Source organism: Propithecus coquereli, unplaced genomic scaffold (assembly GCF_000956105.1).
Source record: "Propithecus coquereli isolate 6110/MARCELLA unplaced genomic scaffold, Pcoq_1.0 Scaffold308, whole genome shotgun sequence".
Taxonomy (NCBI): Eukaryota; Metazoa; Chordata; class Mammalia; order Primates; family Indriidae; genus Propithecus; species Propithecus coquereli.
In genome coordinates, this window is record NW_012148708.1 from 2,208,051 (window position 1) to 2,226,982 (window position 18,932).

The window sequence follows — 18,932 nt, forward strand, 5'->3', positions numbered from 1 at the left end:
TGTCTTTTCACATCGAGTGCCTTATAAGTTGTGTGTGGTTTGATTTTATTTTTGAGACTGAGATTCTCCGTCTTTGAACAGAGGAGTTTAACCTTTTGTGTAATTACCACATCTGCTGTGTTTGATCTTACTACAGTTTGATTTTCTACACGATGAGTGTAGTCAGAACACAGACTCTAGTTTCGGATGCGTGGGTGAGAAGCCTGACTCCTCAGGAACCAAAAGGCACCGGCCACTTACCTGGGCACGTCACTGAATCACATTAAGCCTTGACGTTCTTATCTGTGAAATGGGGACCATCACAGCACGTACCTCCCCATCTACCCTGTGGATTCGGTGCGTTAACCATGCAAAGTGCTTCCAACATGCCTGGTGCAGGCACTTGAGAAGCCTACACTGGCCGAACCATGGGGCTCCTCCTTCCTCACGATCTCTCTCTATACGGCATCCACTTTTTCCATCCCAGGTCATTGTCCCCGGACCCACACATACACCCACGCACATGCTAGGAAACAGGGTCCCAAGTTTGACAGCAAGAGGAGAGTAGGGAGGGTGAGAGGGCCCAGCTGGGGCAGAAGCTCTGAGGCCTAGGAGAGGAGGGCACGGATTTAAGGTGTGGGCAGGCATCGAAGGAAGAGGGGTATTAGCCATATAGTCCTGATCCTTTGACATCCGGGGCCCTGCCGAGCCTGGAGGGACTGCCCCTCCTAGTGCTAGCCAGTTCCTAACGACAGTCTGGCACTTGTCCCCGGTACGCTTTTCCAATACCAACCGGCCAATCCAGAGCCCACAGCCTCAGCCACTTCCTTCACCAGCCTCTAGACTCTGGGTTACTCTCCACCTGCCCCAATTACCCCAGGGCCGTGTAACAGACAACCCGGGACAGCCCCGGGCCCCAGAGCCCACTGAAACTATTCAAACCGGCCAGTCTCAAGCCAGCTTACCCTTCCTCCCCTAGTCCTTCCTGCACGAAGGCCCCTCCTGCCCACGTTCCCCACTCCCTCTGCCTCCTGAGCGACCCTGGGGCTCGTGCCGCGGCCTCCCGTGGCACAGCACGCCTAAAAGCTACGTTTTTAAATCCAGGGGTCAAGGCAAAAGGGAGAGGGGACCTCGGGGCAGCTCCCACATTTCTCGTTTCCTGCAGGAGCCCCAGGGCGGCCGGGGAGAGGCCGCGTGGCCTTGGCGAGCGCAGACGCTCTCTGAGGAGGGCCCATTCGTTCTGAGTGGGTGCAGGCTCTGGCGTGCCTGGCAGGCCCAGCCGGGCCACGGTGCTCACTGACCTTCCCGTGGCTCAGCAGGACGATGCGCACCAGGACGACGTTGATGTGGGCCCCCAAGGACTCGTCGTGATAGATTTCGTTGACCTGCAAAGCAATTGGGGAGGCGTCAGTGGGAGCCACAGGCCCAGGACCAGCTCTGGCTTCGCGGACGGAACCTCTGCCAGCCAGCGGGCCCCCAGCCCACTCTCTCCCCGCGGTGCACACCCAGCCTCACCGTCACCTCTGGCCACGGCTTGGTCCCCCGTTTCCCTCCACGACGTCCCCCCAAAGCAGCCGCGACCTGCCGGGCTCCGGCCGCCCCTGCTGAGCAACCCCAGCCCGGGCCTGGGGGTTCTTCACCAGAAGCCCAAACGAGGACAGGAAAACCGGCCCTGTCTCAACTGTACCCGCTAACGGGGCCTTTGCTTCGAGGACGAATGTGGGCAGCAGACCCCAGCGGCACGGGCAACCCTGGGCCCGGCCCTGGCAGAACCGCTCCACGGTTGTTACTACTGATGGCGGAGGGTCCCTCGTGTGCGTCACTGCTTGGAAATGGGGCCCTTGTAGAGCCACCACCGGCCTGGGTTTCTGACGTGCTAATAAAGAGCAGGTATCGCCACATCACGAATGTACGTCCCCGGTTCCGCTGTGACAGTGGGCTCACGCGTGCCTCCTCTGCATTTCATCACTATTTGGTTCACACACGTGTCTTTTTTGCATTTAAAAACATTCTGAGCAGGTGCCCCGGGCTTCCCTCGCTGTCGAGAGGGTGGGTCCGTGGCACAGAAATGGGGGTGAGCCACGTGGCCTTCCAGACACGGGCGGGGTTAACCCGGGCTCCCCCCAACTGACAGGGACCCCCCGGACAGCTCCTCACAGCCCCTCCTTCGCTGGGCGACCAAGCCCCGCTCCTCCTTGAGGCCGGCTTAGCAGTCGCGTCCTCCCAGAAGGGCCTCCCGGGCCAGATCTGCCCCTTAGCAGACACCGCGGCTGCCGCTCCCAAGCTCTCCGCGTCCCCCAAACCGCCTGCACCGTGCCCTGCACTTCCCCGCCCGCGTGCCCGGCACCCAGGGCACAGCAGCGCGTGGCAGGTGCTCGGGAGATACCCGCCGAAAGGTTCCCATGCACCCCCGTCGCTGAGAGGACAGGCACGCGCTGGCCACACGCCCCTCCCTGCACGCGAACCTGCCCGGGGGCCGCCGACCAGGCTCGGCCACGCGGCGCTGCCGGGGCCCACGCTCGCGTCGGGCCGGCGCCTGGGCTCCCCGCCCTGCAGGCTTTACAGTCTGCAGCTGAGCGACAGTCATCGCCACCTGCAAACAGTGGGGAGTCACCTCAGGAAAACTGACAGTTAACCAGGGAAATCAGATCATGATGGACGGGATGGACGGGCACACGGGCAGGCCAGACAAGGAGCCTGGGGACTGCTGTCGCCGCCACTGTGCAGAAGACACCACCCTCAGAGGACAGAGCTGGCAGGCACCTGGGCCCCCGCTGGAGCCACCATCCAGCCCCAGGAACTCCGGGCTGCAAATCGACTCTGCTTCCCCCACCCGGCTTTCCCGTAAGGAGGCGTGGCTGACGCACCCACGGCAGTGTGCACAGTCCCCGTGATTCCTGCTGCGGGCTTGGTACGAGCCTGGGGAGGGTGGACCCTGGGGCCCAGGGCCGTCCTGGAGGCCGTGCTGACGAAGTAGAGCTCCCGGGGAGGGCACCCAGGTCTCTGTAAAATAAGGACGACAGTCCCCCCCTCGCGAAGCTGTTGTGAGGATGCGATTTGCACGTGTGCCACGCAACGATGCCCGCGAGACGCCGAAGCAGGCTGCCTGCACCGCTGCGAGCCATCGCGCCCTGCAGCTCCCGCCAGGTCCTGGGGGTGCACACCCACAAACCACAGATGGCCTCGCCCAGCTCTGAGGTCAGACTAGGTTTTTCAGTCCATGCTGAGGCAATAGCCTTAAAAGCCAGTTTTTCTTACGAGAGAAGAGTCTTTCCTTCTCCGAAGTATTGCGTCATCTATCACAAGCAGAGCCTGGCCAGGAGTTCCACTGAACGTCGTGGCGTAGAAACGAAGACCCTGACTGAGGGAGGGGCCCAGGAAGAGGAGACAGGCCAGGGCGACCGGCCAAGCTTCTCTCCACCTACCACCAACCCCCAGGGTCACACCTCAAGGGGGAGTGGGGCAGGGCAGGGAGTGCACAAAACAGCCTGACACTGGGAGGGAAGGAAAAGCGAAGGGGTTGAGCCCGGAGCTGCTGCCTGGGACCTGGGAGGGGACAGGTTCGTCCCAGCAGGGTGGCTTCAGAGAGCCCAGGCGTAGCACAGCAGGCTGCAGCAAGAGCAGGCCGGTGCGCAGGTGCTGGGGGCCCTGCACCTTGGGGACCTGTGGGCGGGATGGCTGGGGGCTGGCCTGCAGGAGAGGGGGGCAGGTCTGCAGGAGAGGGGGGCAGGCCTGCAGGAGAGGGGGGCAGGTCTGCAGGAGAGGGGGGCAGGCCTGCAGGAGAGGGGGGCTGGCCTGCAGGAGAGGGGGGCAGGTCTGCTGGCATGGCCACTGCAGAGAGGACAAGGCCCTAATAACGCAGCGGTCCTCAGCCTGGAGACGGGGCCTTGGGGAGGTTCTCAGGGATGGAGGCGTGCATGAGGGTGGGGCCCTCATGATGGGACCAGTGTCCTCACGGGAAGGGATGCCAGAGGGCTGGCCTCCTCTGTCTGCCAGGTGAAGAAGACGCAGTGAGCGGGTGGCCGTCTGCGACCAGGAGGAGGGCGCTCACCGGGAACCGAGTCGGCTGGCACCCTGATCTCGGGATTCCCGGTCTCCAGAAACAGGAGAAATAAATTCCCGCTATTGAAGCTCCCCAGTCTGTGCTATTTTCTCACACCAGCCCAAGCGGACCGGGATAACAGCCTCTAAATGGGAGGAGACCGATTACACTTTCCCTTCCATCCTGGGATCGGCGCCTGGGACGAGGCAGCATCAGATGTAGGAACTGAAGGAAGCTGCGCTTTTCCCCACGCGTGGCCTTGGTGTGTACACGCCGACCCTCGGCCCAGCCACAGGCCCCTCAGAGGACTTCTCAGACGGAGCCACCCAAGCCCCTTGAGGAGCCCCCACACCCCAGGGCCCAGAGTGGCCTGGCCTCTCCTTCTCCACGGCCCGAACCCGCACGCCTGGCGCAGGGCTGCCTGCGTTGGTGCCCAGCATGCACCCAAACCAGCGGACAGCTGCCCTCCTGTCCAGACACCCAGAGCAACGAGACCAGCTCGCATTCACGGGCCAAGGATGGGGCCTGCAGGGAAGGCAGGGAAGTAGAGGGCACACAGGTGGGGACTCTGCCCAGGTGGCCTGGGGGCCCCCAAGGTCGTGAAAGCTGAGAAATGAGAACAAATTCTCACCAGCAAGGGATGGTGCTCCCAGCAGCAGAAGCAGCACATGCAAATGTCCTAGGGTCAGAGGCAATAAGGCCAACCCCAGAGGGGATGGGGTGGGGAGGGGCAAGCCCACAAGAGGAGATGGGGGGACCACACAGGTCAGCAGAGCTCCAAATCTACCCTGAGAGCAGTGGGTGCGTACGGAGGGCAGGATGACACTGCATTTACAAAGACCACCCTGGCTCCCTTACGGGGAGTAGACTGAAGCGGCCGGGATGTGGAGCAGTGGGGCTCAGATTTGGGGACGAGAGGACAGGAGGGACAGACGTGTGGAGTGATGCAGACTGGAATGGGGGAGGGGTCACCGCAGCTTCCCTGGGACACAGGGGCCTGCCTGGCCCCGTCACTCTGCTGGCAAGCGCAGGCAGCCTGTGCTCCGCATGGGGTCGGAGGACACAGTCATCGGGACCACCTCTCAGAGCATCCGTGGCACGAGGCCGCTCCGGAGGCTGTGCTCGGACCGCACCTCTCAGGGCCTCCAGGAAGCCGAGGGCGGGGCTGGTCTGGGTGGGCTTCGAGGGCACCGTGACCCCAGGCGATGGTCTGAGCCCGGGTCACGGTCCCTCTGAAGGGCAGGAAGCTCAGCCGGGGGCGAGGCCGTGAGGCCTGCTGGAGCAGTGGGGAAGAATGGGCCTGCTGCGCCCCGGCAGGAGGGAGAAGCTGCAGGCTGGCCCCTCCCGGGCCCTGGCCCGTGCTCCCCCTCAGGGCTCCGCATCCTCCTGCTCTCCCGGCCCCACTCCTGGGGCCGAGGGCAGCTGCACTCATCCTGAGCAGGGGGTCTTGCGTCCTTGGATGTTGGGCGGATCTGACTTTGCTTCCTGATTTGGGACAGGAGGTGACCAGCCACTCCGGAAATCCCACCGCTGGGCACCAAGCTCCCTGAGACGGGGGTGGCCCGGGCTGCTTCCAGGCCCACGTCTTGCCGGAGTCCCAGGGTGCCAGGCTGCTGAGCACGGGCTGGGCACCCTCAACGACCCGGCCTCTGGGAGCCGCAGGTGATTCAGAGACCACTGGGCCCCCTGGGCTGCTCAGGAGCAAGAGGAGGCCTGTTTGGGGGTGCTCCCAGCAGAGGGCCAGGGAGGAGGAGGCCGGGCCACCGTCCTGCCAGCAGCCAAGGCCCGCCTGCGGTGGCTCTTAGCCTGCCCTCCACGGCAGCCTGCGACTGCGGGTCTGGGCACCCCTGCACCCTCCCTGGCACGCCACACAGCTTTCTAGGGTCTCTCCCCTCTGGGAGACAGGGCTGCGCCCCCTCTCGCTGCAGACCACCACACCCCTCGACAGCCGCCAGGTGCCGGCCCAAAACCCTGCTCAGGAGACCTCGCCTGCCCCCCACCCCCAGGTCAGGCCTCGGCAGCCCCTCCCAGGGGGCAGGACCCCCACGGGGCATCATGGCCCAGACCAGCAGCCAGTGTGGGCGGTCTTCTTGCTCCTGAGCGTGTGTGGCAGAGTCCACACCGCAAACTCCACCCCCACTGCCCTCTGACCTCCCAGCCACCGTGTCAGCCACCGTGTCTTGATACGGGGGACAGAAGTGGCAGGGATGCAGGGCGGGTGCGGCCTGTCAGACACGGGGGCTCCCCACATGCCCTGCCCCCACCTCAGGGCCTCACCTGCTTTTGGAGGGGCCGTGACATCCCCGCTGCCCCAGGCTTCCCGCAGGACTCTGCTCTGCCAGCCTGGCCAGAAGCCCGCGGGGCCCACCGGGGCATGGGGCCCCCTATTGGTCAATTCCCAGCGAAACAGGCGCATCCTCGTCAGGGACGCAGCTCAACACTTCCGTGAGCAGAGCTGCCAGATGTGGCGGAAAGAGCAATGGGACGGCAGGCGGCCGGCGCTCCCCAGTGGCTTCCTGCCGTTGTCCTGCCCCACAGTGCGCTGCATCCCTCACTGTGGGCTCTAGGCAGAACAGATCCGACCTCCTCTGTCCTCTGTCTGAAACCCTCCCTGGCTCTCCAGCGCCGTCAGAAGCAGGCCCCAGCCCTCGGCCTGGCGGGCAGGGCCCTCTCCACGCGGCCCCGGCCGGCTTCCCCGGGCTGCACTTCGGCTACTGTCCCCGCACAGAATCCGCACTCCTGACGGCGCAGCCAGCCTCGTCCAAGGCCTGGCTGTCCTTTCCTGGGCCTGCGCGTTGGCTCGTGCCTGCAATTCCCTCTCTCCCCTCCAGCCTCTGAATTCTTGACATATCTGAATAACATTTGAAACAAGAGTCGTAGGAATCAAAAGGTTTCAAAGGCGGGAAGCTGAGGCCCCTTGCTTGTGCCCTCCCCACCCCAGGCAGGCGGGAGGGCTGGTCCGGCTCGCTGGCTGCAGCCGCTGCTCCGGCTGCTCCTCGCACAGGTGCCTGTCCCCGCTGCAGGGCCTTTGCACTTGCAGTTCCTCCCCTAGCACAGCTGTCCCCAGCAGAGTCCAGCCCACGGGAGGTGCTCAGTGAGAGTTGTTGACTCAGTGAGTGAATCGCTTTGGGAACGATGGAACAAGAGGAAACGGGCCAAACATGTGCCCCAGCGTAGGCCAGTGACGCCCAGGGACAGGGGAGGCCCCCAGCTGAGTGCCTCCCCTCCCCCAGTCCCAGACAGCCCCTACCCAGCCGACCCCCAGCCTATGTGCCTGGAGGAGCTGCTCTCCTTGGCCCAGACCACAGGGGGAGGGAAAGCACAGGGACAATGTCCTTCGGCTCTGTCTGCGAAACTGATCCTGGAATCTTTAATCCTTGGGGGGAAGTGATCAAAGCCGAGCCACTCTGTGTGGAGAGAAGCCAAGGACGCTCGGTTTGGGGAGACGCGTTGCAGTGCGCCTCTGCGACGCAAGGGCCGGCCAAGTGCCCGTTCTGGAGTAGACAGTGAGAAAGGATGGCTCTGCATGACAGTGTGGACGCTTGCCTTGATGGCCACAGTTCCTGGGGCGCTGTGAGCCCTGGGAGGCGGCCTAAGGCTGCCAGGCAGAGGTGACTTTCTCCTCTGCCAGGCGGGGAGGGGCACAGAGCGTGGGACCTGGTCCAGGAGACGGGGCTCCGCCGCTGCCCGTGGTCCCCACCCCCAGCCTTCAGGAAAGGTCCTCTCCCTGGGCTGAGCCGTGGAGGTCAGAGGCCCCCTGGCAGAACCTCGGGGCGCAAGCCAGGCCTGAGGAGTGTGTCGTGAGGCCTGGGTGTGGAAGGGCACAGCCTGCCTTGTGGCTTCTCTGTGAACCCCTGAAATAAGTGGGGATCAGCCTGTTCTCTCTGAGGCCCTTCAGGGGCCAGGCTTGGGCGGCCAGGGTGGAGGCAGAGACGTGAGCGCAGCGGAAGCCAGGGGCAGAGGTCTGTGGCCTCCGGGGGGGAAGGTTTTCACCTGCGTGCGACTCAACGGTGCCGAAATGGGGCTGAAAGCCTGGCCCATCCCGAGAATAAAATCCCCTTTGCGGATCTTCACCCTCTCATTTCTCGGCAAAGCCTTCCACGCAGCGCAGGAATAGACGTGACCCTCGCCACTCCCAAAATCTCAAACTATCCTGAAATGCAAATGGCATCACAGTGACTAAGGTCGTGCCGCAAACGGAAATGGAGGCGGCCAGAGCCCCTCCTTCCCCACCAAGTGCCAGCCACGTCCCCCACTCCTCAGGTGACATCTACGGGAGGGGCTGGCCGGGACTGGGGGAGGGGAGGCACTTAGCTGGGGGCCTCCCCGGTCCCGGGCGTCACCGGCCTACGCTGGGGCACACGTTTCGCCTGTTTCCTCTTGTTCCATCGTCCCCAAAGCGATTCACTCCTCAGTCAAGCTATTTCAAGTCTGAATGACCCGATTTCGGAGAACCGGGTGGGGCTACCTCTGCCAGTGCCCCAGGGTGGGGACTGTGGCTACGTCACCCCCAGGTAAGCTGGGCACTGCCCAGGACCCGGAGGAGGCACAGCACACTCCCTGTGCCACTGAACGTCACGCTGGAGCAGGCACACGGGAAACAAGGCTGCGCTGACAGTTCTCCCGCGTGGCACCAACAGCCGCAGGGGGCTGCCCCGCCCCCCAACAGGGGTTAAATCCCCACTCTAAGGTCGATTGCAGGGGTTCCAGCCACTCCCCTGCCTTGTGGCGTGGGGCCAGCTACTTAACCTGTTTGGGCCTCAGTTTCCCCAACAACAGTCCTTGGCCCTCGGGGCTGTTACTGGGACTGACTGCAGATGTGCTCAGAGCATCTGGCGAAGTCCCCGACACACAGCACAGTCCGTGGAGTTGGCATCAAACTGCAGGAGGGGTGAATGCCGCAGGCTGCTTCTCCGGGACCCGCACCCGAACGGCCCACCCTGGGACCTCCCCCTGGCTGCTGGGGGGGCCCACCAGGAGCTCACGGCCAGTTAATTCACAAGACCACCTTTCGCTGGCCACCAGGAGGGGTCTGCGAGTGTGGCCCAGGCCTGGAGCTCCCCCTGCCAGCCCGCCGTGGGGAAGTGGAGGGCGACAGCCACGCCGCCACGTGGGGCCTGACCTTCCCGCTCGCCGACCGCCGGTGCGTTGGGACGGACGATGCCGCCAACAGGGAGGATGGAGGCTGCGGAGGCCGAGGGACGCAGAGGACACTGAGGAGGCTGCAGGCCAGGGCTCAGCGTCCCCAGGGGCCTCTGGGCCGCTGTGAGCCACCGACGGCCAGGCGGCGGGAAGGCGGGATTCCGGTTCCTGCCGGGTGCTCTGCTGAGCTCCTCGGCTTTCCCCGACACGGGCCCGGGTGTCTCGTTTCAGGGAGGGGCCCCAAGTGGCCACGTCTTGTGCCACCCCTGGCCCTGGCATCCCGCCCGCGAGTCTCAGGGCTGTGGCGCCCCTCCCCCGGGACTCCAGCCAGCCGCCTGGAGCCGTTTGGGAACCGCCATGTAATTTGAGAACGCTGCGTTTTATTCCCTGTAAACCATGTCCTTCTCTACCCTGTCACCGTTTCGACCTAAGGAAAGAGAGGCAAATGCCACCTTGAGGAGGAGGGGCTGTGGCCCGGGGGGCAGGAGCATGGCGGAAGGCTGAGGACAGGCAGAAAGTCAGACCTGGGGTGACAGCCCCATCCCTGCTGCTCTCCCCCCATGAGGATCAGATGCAGACAGTGCCCCGGGCTCTGGGCCCCTCTCCCCACTGAGACGAGACCGCATGCTAAGAGCAGAGGCCGACCCCACCTGGTGCCTAAACAGGCGGCTACAAATGGGAGGGGTCTTATGCCAATGGATGGGCCTGAGGTGGCGCCTGAGTGCCCCAGCCCTAGAGGGGTGTGTGTGGGCTCCAGAAGCTTCTGCCCCAAATTCAGGGGAGAGGGAGGGGCAGCCTACTGCAGGTACAAGCACCAGCATGGGAAAATGCTCAAGGCAACCTTGTTTTCCAATGTCCCCGCTCTGGCGTTACAGTCAGCAGTTCGCTGGCCGGAGCTCCTGGTGAGTCCCCCAGCAGCCGGGGGAGGTCCCAGGGTGGGCCGTTCATGTGCGGGTCCCGGAGAAGCAGCCTGCGGCATTCACCCCTCCTGTAGTTTGATGGCAACTCTACGGACTGTACTGTGTGTCGGGGACTTTGCCAGATGCTCTGACACCTTGGTTGGGGCGGGGTAGCCAGCGGTGGACTGGGGGAGGCTGCAGTCAGGGCGCAGGAGCTGCGCAGCACACCTGGGCAGCCTGGGTCAGAGCCCGGGGGCCAGACCTGACCACACCCGCCCCACTGCCGTCAGGACCCCGGCGGAGAGAGGCCCTGGCAGAGCAGGCGCGGACCTAGAAGACACTGAGGACACCGGGACAGAGAGTCTGGGGCCACCTCGCACTGCGCCCCGACGTGGGCAGGGCTCGGCAGGCATTCAGAGCGCGGCCCCGAGAGCGCGGTGCGCACAGACACAGCCCTGCCCGGCCGCGCGATCGCCTAGGGTGCCTTCTCACGCCCAGCACTTGGTGCCACAGCATGTGCCGGGACACACAGAACCGGTTCTGCCCTTCCGTGTAGCACACGGCACAGGTCCCTGCGCCACCAGCATCTGTTTCAGCAGCTCAGCTCCTCTGCCAGCCCCTGGCAGGCGCGAGATGGGTGAGCACGTCTCAGAGAGCCTGAGCCCGCCCACTGCTGTGCAGGAGACCCAGACCCAGCGGGCGGGGGGCGAGGGGCGAGGGGCGAGGGGCCCCGATCATTTCTGCGCAGGTCAGAAGGGCCGCCGGGGAGAGGGGGGCCACGGGCTGCCCCCCCCGCCTGAACCACCACCAGGGCCTTGTCTCGGCCACGGTGTGGCTTCCACGGGGCGCACTTCCCAACCCTGCAAACGTCCACGGAACGAGCTGTGGGGACTCGGAGGCCGTCCCTCCACTGCACCATCGTGATCTGAAATCACCCCACTGTCGGTCGGGTGAACTGCCCGTCTCCCCCCAGGCAGGGTGCCCGCCCGCGCCTTCACTGTGTGCCCTCAGCGCCCAGCGCTCCGCCGCTGCCACGCTCGGCCTGCAGGGGCCCCCACCGCACCCAGCTCCCTGTCTGGCCAGCTGGGGACCTCCGAGGCCTCCCTGCCCCACCCCCACACCTGCCTCGCTGCCCCTCCAAGGCGTGGGGCCCCCCTGCACACGTTCCCTCTGCACAGAATGACGCCCTCCCCACCTTTCCACTCGGCACGCACCAACCCTGTGACCAAAGCCCGCTCAGGGTTCACCCCGCTGCGACCTCCTCCCAACGAGAAAGAGGGCGCTGACCCTGCCGTTGGCTGCCAAGGCCCCGTCCTTCTCGCCGCGCTAAAGAGTGGCGCGCCCCGCGAGGGCCAAGAGCGAGAGCTGGCTGGGTGGCTTTGCAGACGTCACGGACCGAATGCACAGCTGCCGCGCCTCGCTGGTCGGCTCTGACCTTCCGGGACCTGTGCCGGTGCCTCCCCACGCACCGCCGCTCTCCCCGCCTGCACCCACAAGTGAGCCTCGTCACCCTTCCCTCCAGTGGGGAAACCGAGGGATGTGAGACAGAGAGAGTGAGAGCTCACTCACGAGTGGGAGTGGGAATTGGCAGAGGCTTTGCGTAGCGATTTGGCAAACCTGTCGGAACGAACTGCGTCCCCCTGATCTGGAGACCCCAACACCCGGCACGTCTGACCCAGGAGCACAGCCGCCGGGACGAGGAAGCAGCACGAGGGCGCCCTGCTGCTCGAGTTCTTTTCCACTGACGGCGGCAGTCCGTTTTGTATGGGAGTCTGTGAGGCCATAGTCATTTTATGGGAATTCACTTATTCACTTATTTTTTAATTTTTTTAGAGACAGGGTGTTGCTCTGTCGCCTGGGCTGGAGTGCAGCAGCGTGATCGTGGCTCACTGCGGCCTTGAGCTCCTGGGCTCAAGGCTCCTCCCGTCTTAGCCTCCCGAGTACCCAAGACTACAGGCGCACAGCACCACGCACAGCTAATTTTTTAATTTTTTGTATAGACGGGGTCTCACTCTGTTGCTCAGGCTGGTCTTGAACTTCTGGCTCCAAGCAATCCTCCTGTTACAGCCTCCCAAAGTGCTGAGATTACAGGTGTGAGCCAACGCGCCTGGCCTACTCGCTTATTCATTCCAAGTATGTTTACCGAACACCTACTATGTGCGATCCCATTGCCAAGTGCTGAACTTGAAAAATCGGGTAGGCAGACTCTGAACCGTGGTTGTGGCACCTTTGTGTGAGCCCCAAACCCTCCCGAGACACTCCATCAAGGGCGCCCCAGGCATGGGAGCCTGACCCAGGCTGCTCGACTACAGCTGAGCACGGGGGGCGGCCCAGGAGGGGCCGAGGGCAGCGATGACGGGAGCCTTCTGCTCCTCTGACTCAGCTGTCACCTTCTCGCTGGAGCCCGCACGAGGCAAGCTCTGTAGCTGCCTCGAGCTGTCACCAAGGAGTGACGACGCCTGGTCCACCTCGTCCACGGGGACTCTAACTCCTGCTTTGACAGCCGTCAGCTCCCCATGGGAGGCAGGACAGGCTGCTCCGAGGCTTCCTGCATCAGCTGTCAGGAGGCTCTGAGAGGAGGGAGGGGTTGGGGCGAGGCCTGGGGGGCTGCACATTTCAGGGAAGAAGCAGGGATGACAATGGCCCGTGGTGCCCCGTTGGCGTGTCCTCCACCCCGCGACACAATCACTGGTCTCTCAGCCGCCCCACCCCACCCCGAATGGAATAGGAGCTCCCTGCGGGCCGGACCCCACTTGCTCACCGCGACATTTCTGCCACCAGAACAGCGTCTGGCACATAGTCGGTGCTCGAGAAATATGTGCCAAGTGGGAGGGTGAACCTCAGAACAAGAAGGCAGGATAGCTGGAGAAGCCGAGGGAAGCCAAGAGTCGCAGAAACACACAGAAGAGACGGTTTTGCGGGGAGAGCCCGGGGGTGTGCTCAGGTGATGTCACATGCCGTTGGGAGGTCAGGGAGGGCCAAGATGAGAACACGCCTTGGCACGTCCCCAGGGATTCAGGAGTTCTCATTCTCCAGGCCAGGACCGTGGGGGAGACCTGCCCCCGAGGAGGTGTGTGGATTCGTCTACTCTGTCCTGGCCACACTGCCCAGCCCGAGCCTTCATGGCCTCACCCAGCAGAGGGAAGCTGACGGGGCCGGGGGCAATGCAGATAACGGACGTCCCCCTTGCACCAGCCGGCACGTGCAAAACCAGCCAACCGGGCTGCTCCCCCTCAGGCCGTGGGGAGACGTGCTTCAGTGACAGAAGGCCTGAGCCCCGAACTCCCTAGGAGAGATGCTTCTGTCTTTTGGACCCCAAGCCAACCGCGTCTCCTGCCTCTGCCCCCGCCCGCTGCGCTCCCGCCGGGCCCCAACCCTGCCCCGTGCCCGGCAACGCTGCTGGCCCTCTGCACGCGCCGTGCCACCGCCCAGGGCCTTCGTGCTGGGAGGCCGCGCAGCCCACGTTCGAGGAGCCTCCCCAACCAGCCACCCGGGCGCCCGTCCCTGAGACAGCCGCGTGCGCGGTGACTGGAGTGTGGGCACTTGTCCCAACGCTGCTCCCGGCTCCCCGAGCACCCAGGCCCAGAGAGGGGCGCGCGCAGCCCAGGGCTCAGGGTCTCGCGACGTTCTCCACGCCGGGCACCCTGCCGCGTGCTTTTCTGGTGTTTGACTCGGGTAACACTCACAACTATGCCCCGTCACAGGCACGGCGGGCCAGGCAGTCACCTCCCTTCTCCTCGGCCAGAAAGGACATTCTGGCCACCAGCACGCCAGACCCGTCCTGCGGCCACGCTCTGACTCACCTGGGCAGCATGGGTTCTTAATTTCAACCTGTTGCTCACATTGAAAAATAATTCGATCTCCTATAAAAATTGCATTTCCAGCTTCTCATGGAAAAGAGCTGGCAGCCATGGGCCTGCTTATTCCTGCGCGACCACAAGTGAGTGGAACTCAGGAGGGGCGCTCCAGGGCGTGGCCTCTCCTGTGGCCCCTCCTCGCCGCCCCCTAGAGCCTGTCCCGCCCCCGCCGCCCCCGCTGGGCTCCCAGTGGGTCTGGGTGTGCGGCCCCCTCCTAAGCAACCTCACGTGCCACTGGCCCTGACAGCTTATCTCCTGGCAGCACACGGGGCTGGGCTCGCAGGCCAGCGGGACAAGCATGAGGAACAGAACAAGCTGGGAACACCCCTGTGGCCCACGGCAGCAGCAGGCCCCGAGGCCTGGGAAGCTGCCACCACTGTGCCGCTGCCGGCCCAAACCCAAATGTGCCCCCTTGCCCAGAAGCCCTATTTGCCTGCCTTCAACTTAAGGAGACCAGGTTTTCGTGTCCAGTTTCAGAGATGTTTTTCTCTTTCCCAGGAACCAGAGCCAGGGACACGGGAACAGGGACGTGGGGCGATGCCTTCCGTCTGGCTGGTCTGCAGCGCTGGGGCTAGCTCACGAGATGTCCCCGTGGCCCTCAGAAGGCATTCCTGCCCGGCCGCTGCCTTCCCCACCACCACACGGCCCCAGCACTCTTGAGAGTTGGTGGGAAATTGAGCCCATATGCCTTCTGATTGTTTGCAAACCCTGGCAAGGCTTTAGTAAGTCCAGGCCAATTTCTGGATTAAATTAGAAAAGAAAAGAGGAAAAATATGTGAATCCTGGCACAGGGAGAAATCATTCATTCAAAAAAAAAACTGTGAGAACATACTGTACACAAGACTGTTCTCATGCTAGGAGGGGTCAGAGGACATAGCCTTGACTTGAACACACAGAAGACCCTTGGATCCCATATTTTCTGTAGGCCCAAGGAGCGTGTCTGCCCTGAGCAGATGAGATGATGTGGGGGCTCAGGAATTCTTTCAGAATATAAGCAGTTAACATAGCTTGGAGAGATTCTTCTGCTTGCCCAGAAATCTGTTCCTCCTGCTCTGGTGTTCGAAAATGGTTAAGATCAGCTCATGCCATCCTTTCAAAAGATCAAGGTAACCAAAGTAACCTCACAGATCCTTTGCACTGGCAGGATTAGGGTCGTGGGGGCGGGGGGTGCTGGAGTCTGAACAGGAAAAGGAAAGAGCTCAGTGCTAGTGCGAGGCCCCTGCGGCGGCCTTCAGGAAAGGGCTGTTCCAGCTGCAGGGGATCGGAGGACTGAAGGAGGCAAGTCTGAGCGTGTCTGCCGGGGGCTCCCCACTTGTCAGGGACCATGCAAGCCTCTGTGGAAGCTCAGAGTGTGTGGGAGGAGGTAACGCCTCCAGTTTAAAGACGAGGAAACCAAGGTCAGAGAAGGAAAGGAACTTTGCCAGGTGGGCAAAAGCCAAGATTAGGACCCGGCTGCTTCTGACTCCACAGCCCGTGCTCATCCCATGCTCAGTGCTCCCTAATACGTACGCCTGAGTGCCCTGACGGGGTGCAGTGCAATTGCTAACTTTAGAGGGCCAGGGCCACGCCTCGAGGTGGGCACTAAACGAGCAGAACTCTCGACAGTGCTACAGCGTGTTATTCCTTTAGCACCAGATGGGAACTGTTCTCAGCTTTGGCCATGTAGTCTCTGTCACAACTACTCAACCTGCTGCTGTAGCACAAAGGTGGCCTCAGGCAACTCATACATGAATGGGCGTGGCTGTGTTCCAATGAAACTTTACTTATAAAACGGTGAAGGGCCACATGGCCCTTGGGTCATAGTTTGCCAACCCAGCTTTAGACTCTCCAGTTTATTCTGAAAAATTCACATGAATTTTGCTTTAACTAAGTAGTATGTCCAAATTTTCATATAGAATTGATGTTTTGGCCAGGCAAGGTGGCTCACGCCTGTAATCCTAGCACTCTGGGAGGCCGAGGCGGGAGGATGGCTCAAGGTCAGGAGTTGGAGACCAGCCTGAGCAAGAGCGAGACCCCGTCTCTATGAAAAACAGAAAAGTTATCTGGGTGTGATGGCGCATGCCTGTAGTCCCAGTTACTTGGGAGGCTGAGGCAGGAGGATCGCTTAAGCCCAGGAGTTTGAGGTTGCCGTGAGCTGTGATGATACCACAGCACTCTAGCCCTGGCGACAGAGCAAGACCCTGTCTCAAAAAAATAATAATAATAATAATGTTGTAAAAAGCTTGCCATCCACAAAAGGTGGCACTTCAGGAGGAGACGTCTCACATCTGTGTCGTGGTCTCAGTGGCCGATGGCAGACCCCAGAGCACGTGTTCTCAGTGGCGACGGCCCGAATGTGGCCTCGCTAGGAGCTGCGCAGCGCCCAGCCCGCAGTCTGCCCCGTCTGCAGGGGTGCGACCCACCAGGGCTTACACAGGTGGCTCCAGGTCTTTGTGGAGCCTGAAACCCAAGCAACACACTGAGGCCTTAGGCTTCTCGGGAAAGAGCAGAATTGAAATTAGCGCTTTAGTTAAATGCTATAAGCCACAGTCTTCTTGAAGTCCTGGCACAGGTAGATTTTACTTTTAAAAATGTGTACGTAAACATGTTACTTTAACGATGGTGCCAGTCTTCCCCTAAGGCATTCGTTCTGCCTCCCAGGTACCTGAGCCTGGAGGAGAGCCACTGTCTGAGTCTGCTTAACAGCTGGCCTGTGTCCTAGTGTGGCAGCGTGGCCGCCAGGCACGCGCACTGCCACAGCACACAGTCTGCAACAGAGACCAGCCAGGGCTGAGGGAACGAGTGTGAGAGCATGTGACAAACAGCTGAGTCCCGGGGGCAGTGGCAGGCACGTCAGCAACGCAGTGCGTCCCACCTGGGAGCACTCGCTACGGCAGGGAGCACACTCCCAAGCGGGAAGGGTCAAACAGGACAGCAATCCCCCAGTGCCACGAGAGCGTGGGGGCAGAGGGGCGCCCGGGGCGCCGGGGCGGAGGCGGGAGCGGAATACAGGCGCAGGGAGACCCACGGCGGAGAACCGCCCGTGCGGGCACGGCCGGGGGCCAGCAAGGCTGGGCGGCCACACGTCTGCTCGCGCCCCCTCCTTACGGCCCTCACGGTGCTGGGGAGGGAGACCCCTTTGCCTTCAAAAGGGGGGGATGGGGGCTCTCAGGCAGGCATCCCCGAGGGGTCCCAGCCTCCGTGGCCAGGCGACAGGCCGCCAACCCGAGGAGACTGGGCCCATCCCAGGTTTGCCGGCAACCTCGAGGGCTGCCTAGGCCGTGTGCGAGCAAAAGCTCAGTGCGGAGGGCCTCGAGGACAAGGCCACCACCCCACAGCCTGCCCCAGGCGCGGAACACACCCACGCCCTCGCAGACACAGCCTGCTTCGCCTGGGCAGAGAGCCGAGTACGGAGGCAGCTTCGGGCTGAGCCTCGGAGGTGTGTGGCCACAGACGGCCGTGGGCACAGGGCACATCCAGGGAACGGGTGGTCTGTCGGGCTGCGGGCTGTGAGCGCAGGGCTCAGGTTCCTGGACTGGCCCTGTGGGCAGGGCCAGCTGCTGGGGCGAGTGACCAGGTGCCACGCGCATCAGGGCCCCGGGCTCGCGGCTTAATGCACTGCAGCTGCCGGCTGGAAGTTCTCCACTTCACCCATGCGCGTGTTTGGTGAACGAAGCCCCAGGGACAACGGAGCACAGTCCCACCTCCCCAGGACAGGCTCTCCGCTGCCCCTGGCGGGTGCGAGGAGGGGTGGGGCAGGCATCCATGCCCCATGGCATCTCAGGCCAGGGAGCGGCAGTGGCCATCCCGCCCAGGGCTGGCAGCGAGTGGCCACTTCTCAGCAGCGCCAAGCCTCTCCCGCACCCTGACTTGAGCGAGTGACGCGGCGCAGAGACAGAGTGAGCCCCGGCCACCTGCCCTGGGCTGGCACAGTGGACAAGCGGGAAGGGGACGTGCCTGGCTCGATGTCCCCAGAGCCCCGTGGCCAGGGCAGTGTGTGCTCCCGGCGGTGGCTGGCAGGAAGGGGGAACGGCAGCTGTCAGGCCCCGGCGGGCGCGCTCCCCATTGCTGGGGGACCCTGGGGCATCTGGAAAGATCTGCTGCAGCGAGATCCCGGTGCCGAGGGAGCGGTCCCTCAGCCCGCTCCGCAAGGGGGTCCTCTCTTCCTCCTCCCAACCTCCCTCAGTGCGGCCCGCGCCCGTCTTGAACTTCTGGCCAGCCTGAGGCACCCCCGGGGATGAGCCATGAAATACGGCTCGCTCCATTTCGGTGATTCTGCACGCAAGGTAAATGCTCTAATATTTGCATTTAAAACAGACGTCGCACAGTTTAAAGGTGAACAGTAGAATTCATGCTAATCATCTGAAATTCCAATTTCTCTTTACGTAGAACGACATTAAAAAGCAAATAAAAAGCCATGACAAGTGGAGAGAGGGAGACTGAGGAAGAAAAGAAAAGGCTTCTCTGCACTTCCTCCTGCTCTCTGAACAGAGAGCCCCACCTGCATTTGCACGGCCCCGCCTGCGGGCCAGCCTTCCCCTCTGGCGACGTCCCCCACCGTCTCGGCAGCCAGACGCAGCCAGAAATAACGGTGGGTCTCACAGACGCAATCTGGCCCTTGGAGATCTCCCTCCGCCCTGGCCGGCAGTCTGGGAGACACTGGGTGCGCGGTGGCGCTGAGCCCGGGCGGGGGCTGGAGCAGGGGACGCTGCCTGGCGCAGAGCAGAACGGCAGACTGACTTCTGGGGAGGGCAGGGAGCGTCACACACGTCACCCAGGGAGAAAGCGGGACGGAAGGCTGCAGGATCTGACCACGCACAAGAATGTGAGCCGCCAAAAACCGTCACAAGCAGAACAAAAGTCAAACGACAAAACTGGGGCAGAAATTTCTCACATATACGACAGACAGACAAGTTAACCTATTTGAAGGTAAAGACTCTTCAGATTAAAAAGGAAGAAACTAAAATTCCAGTAGAATAAGGGGCATGGATAGGCCAATCACAAAAAATAAAATCATCTGTTTTAAAATACACA

At 62.7% G+C, this 18,932-nt stretch overlaps 1 protein-coding gene across 1 annotated transcript in view; it reads right to left on the reverse strand.

Moving 5' to 3' along the window:
• ADAMTS2 (ADAM metallopeptidase with thrombospondin type 1 motif, 2) overlaps positions 1-18,932 on the reverse strand; it is a 96,331-nt gene that overhangs the window by 64,858 nt on the left and 12,541 nt on the right. Inside the window, exon 4 of the mRNA XM_012649970.1 lies at positions 1,281-1,364. Coding sequence (XP_012505424.1) covers positions 1,281-1,364 — 84 coding nt within the window. The remainder of the gene's footprint in view (positions 1-1,280; positions 1,365-18,932) is intronic.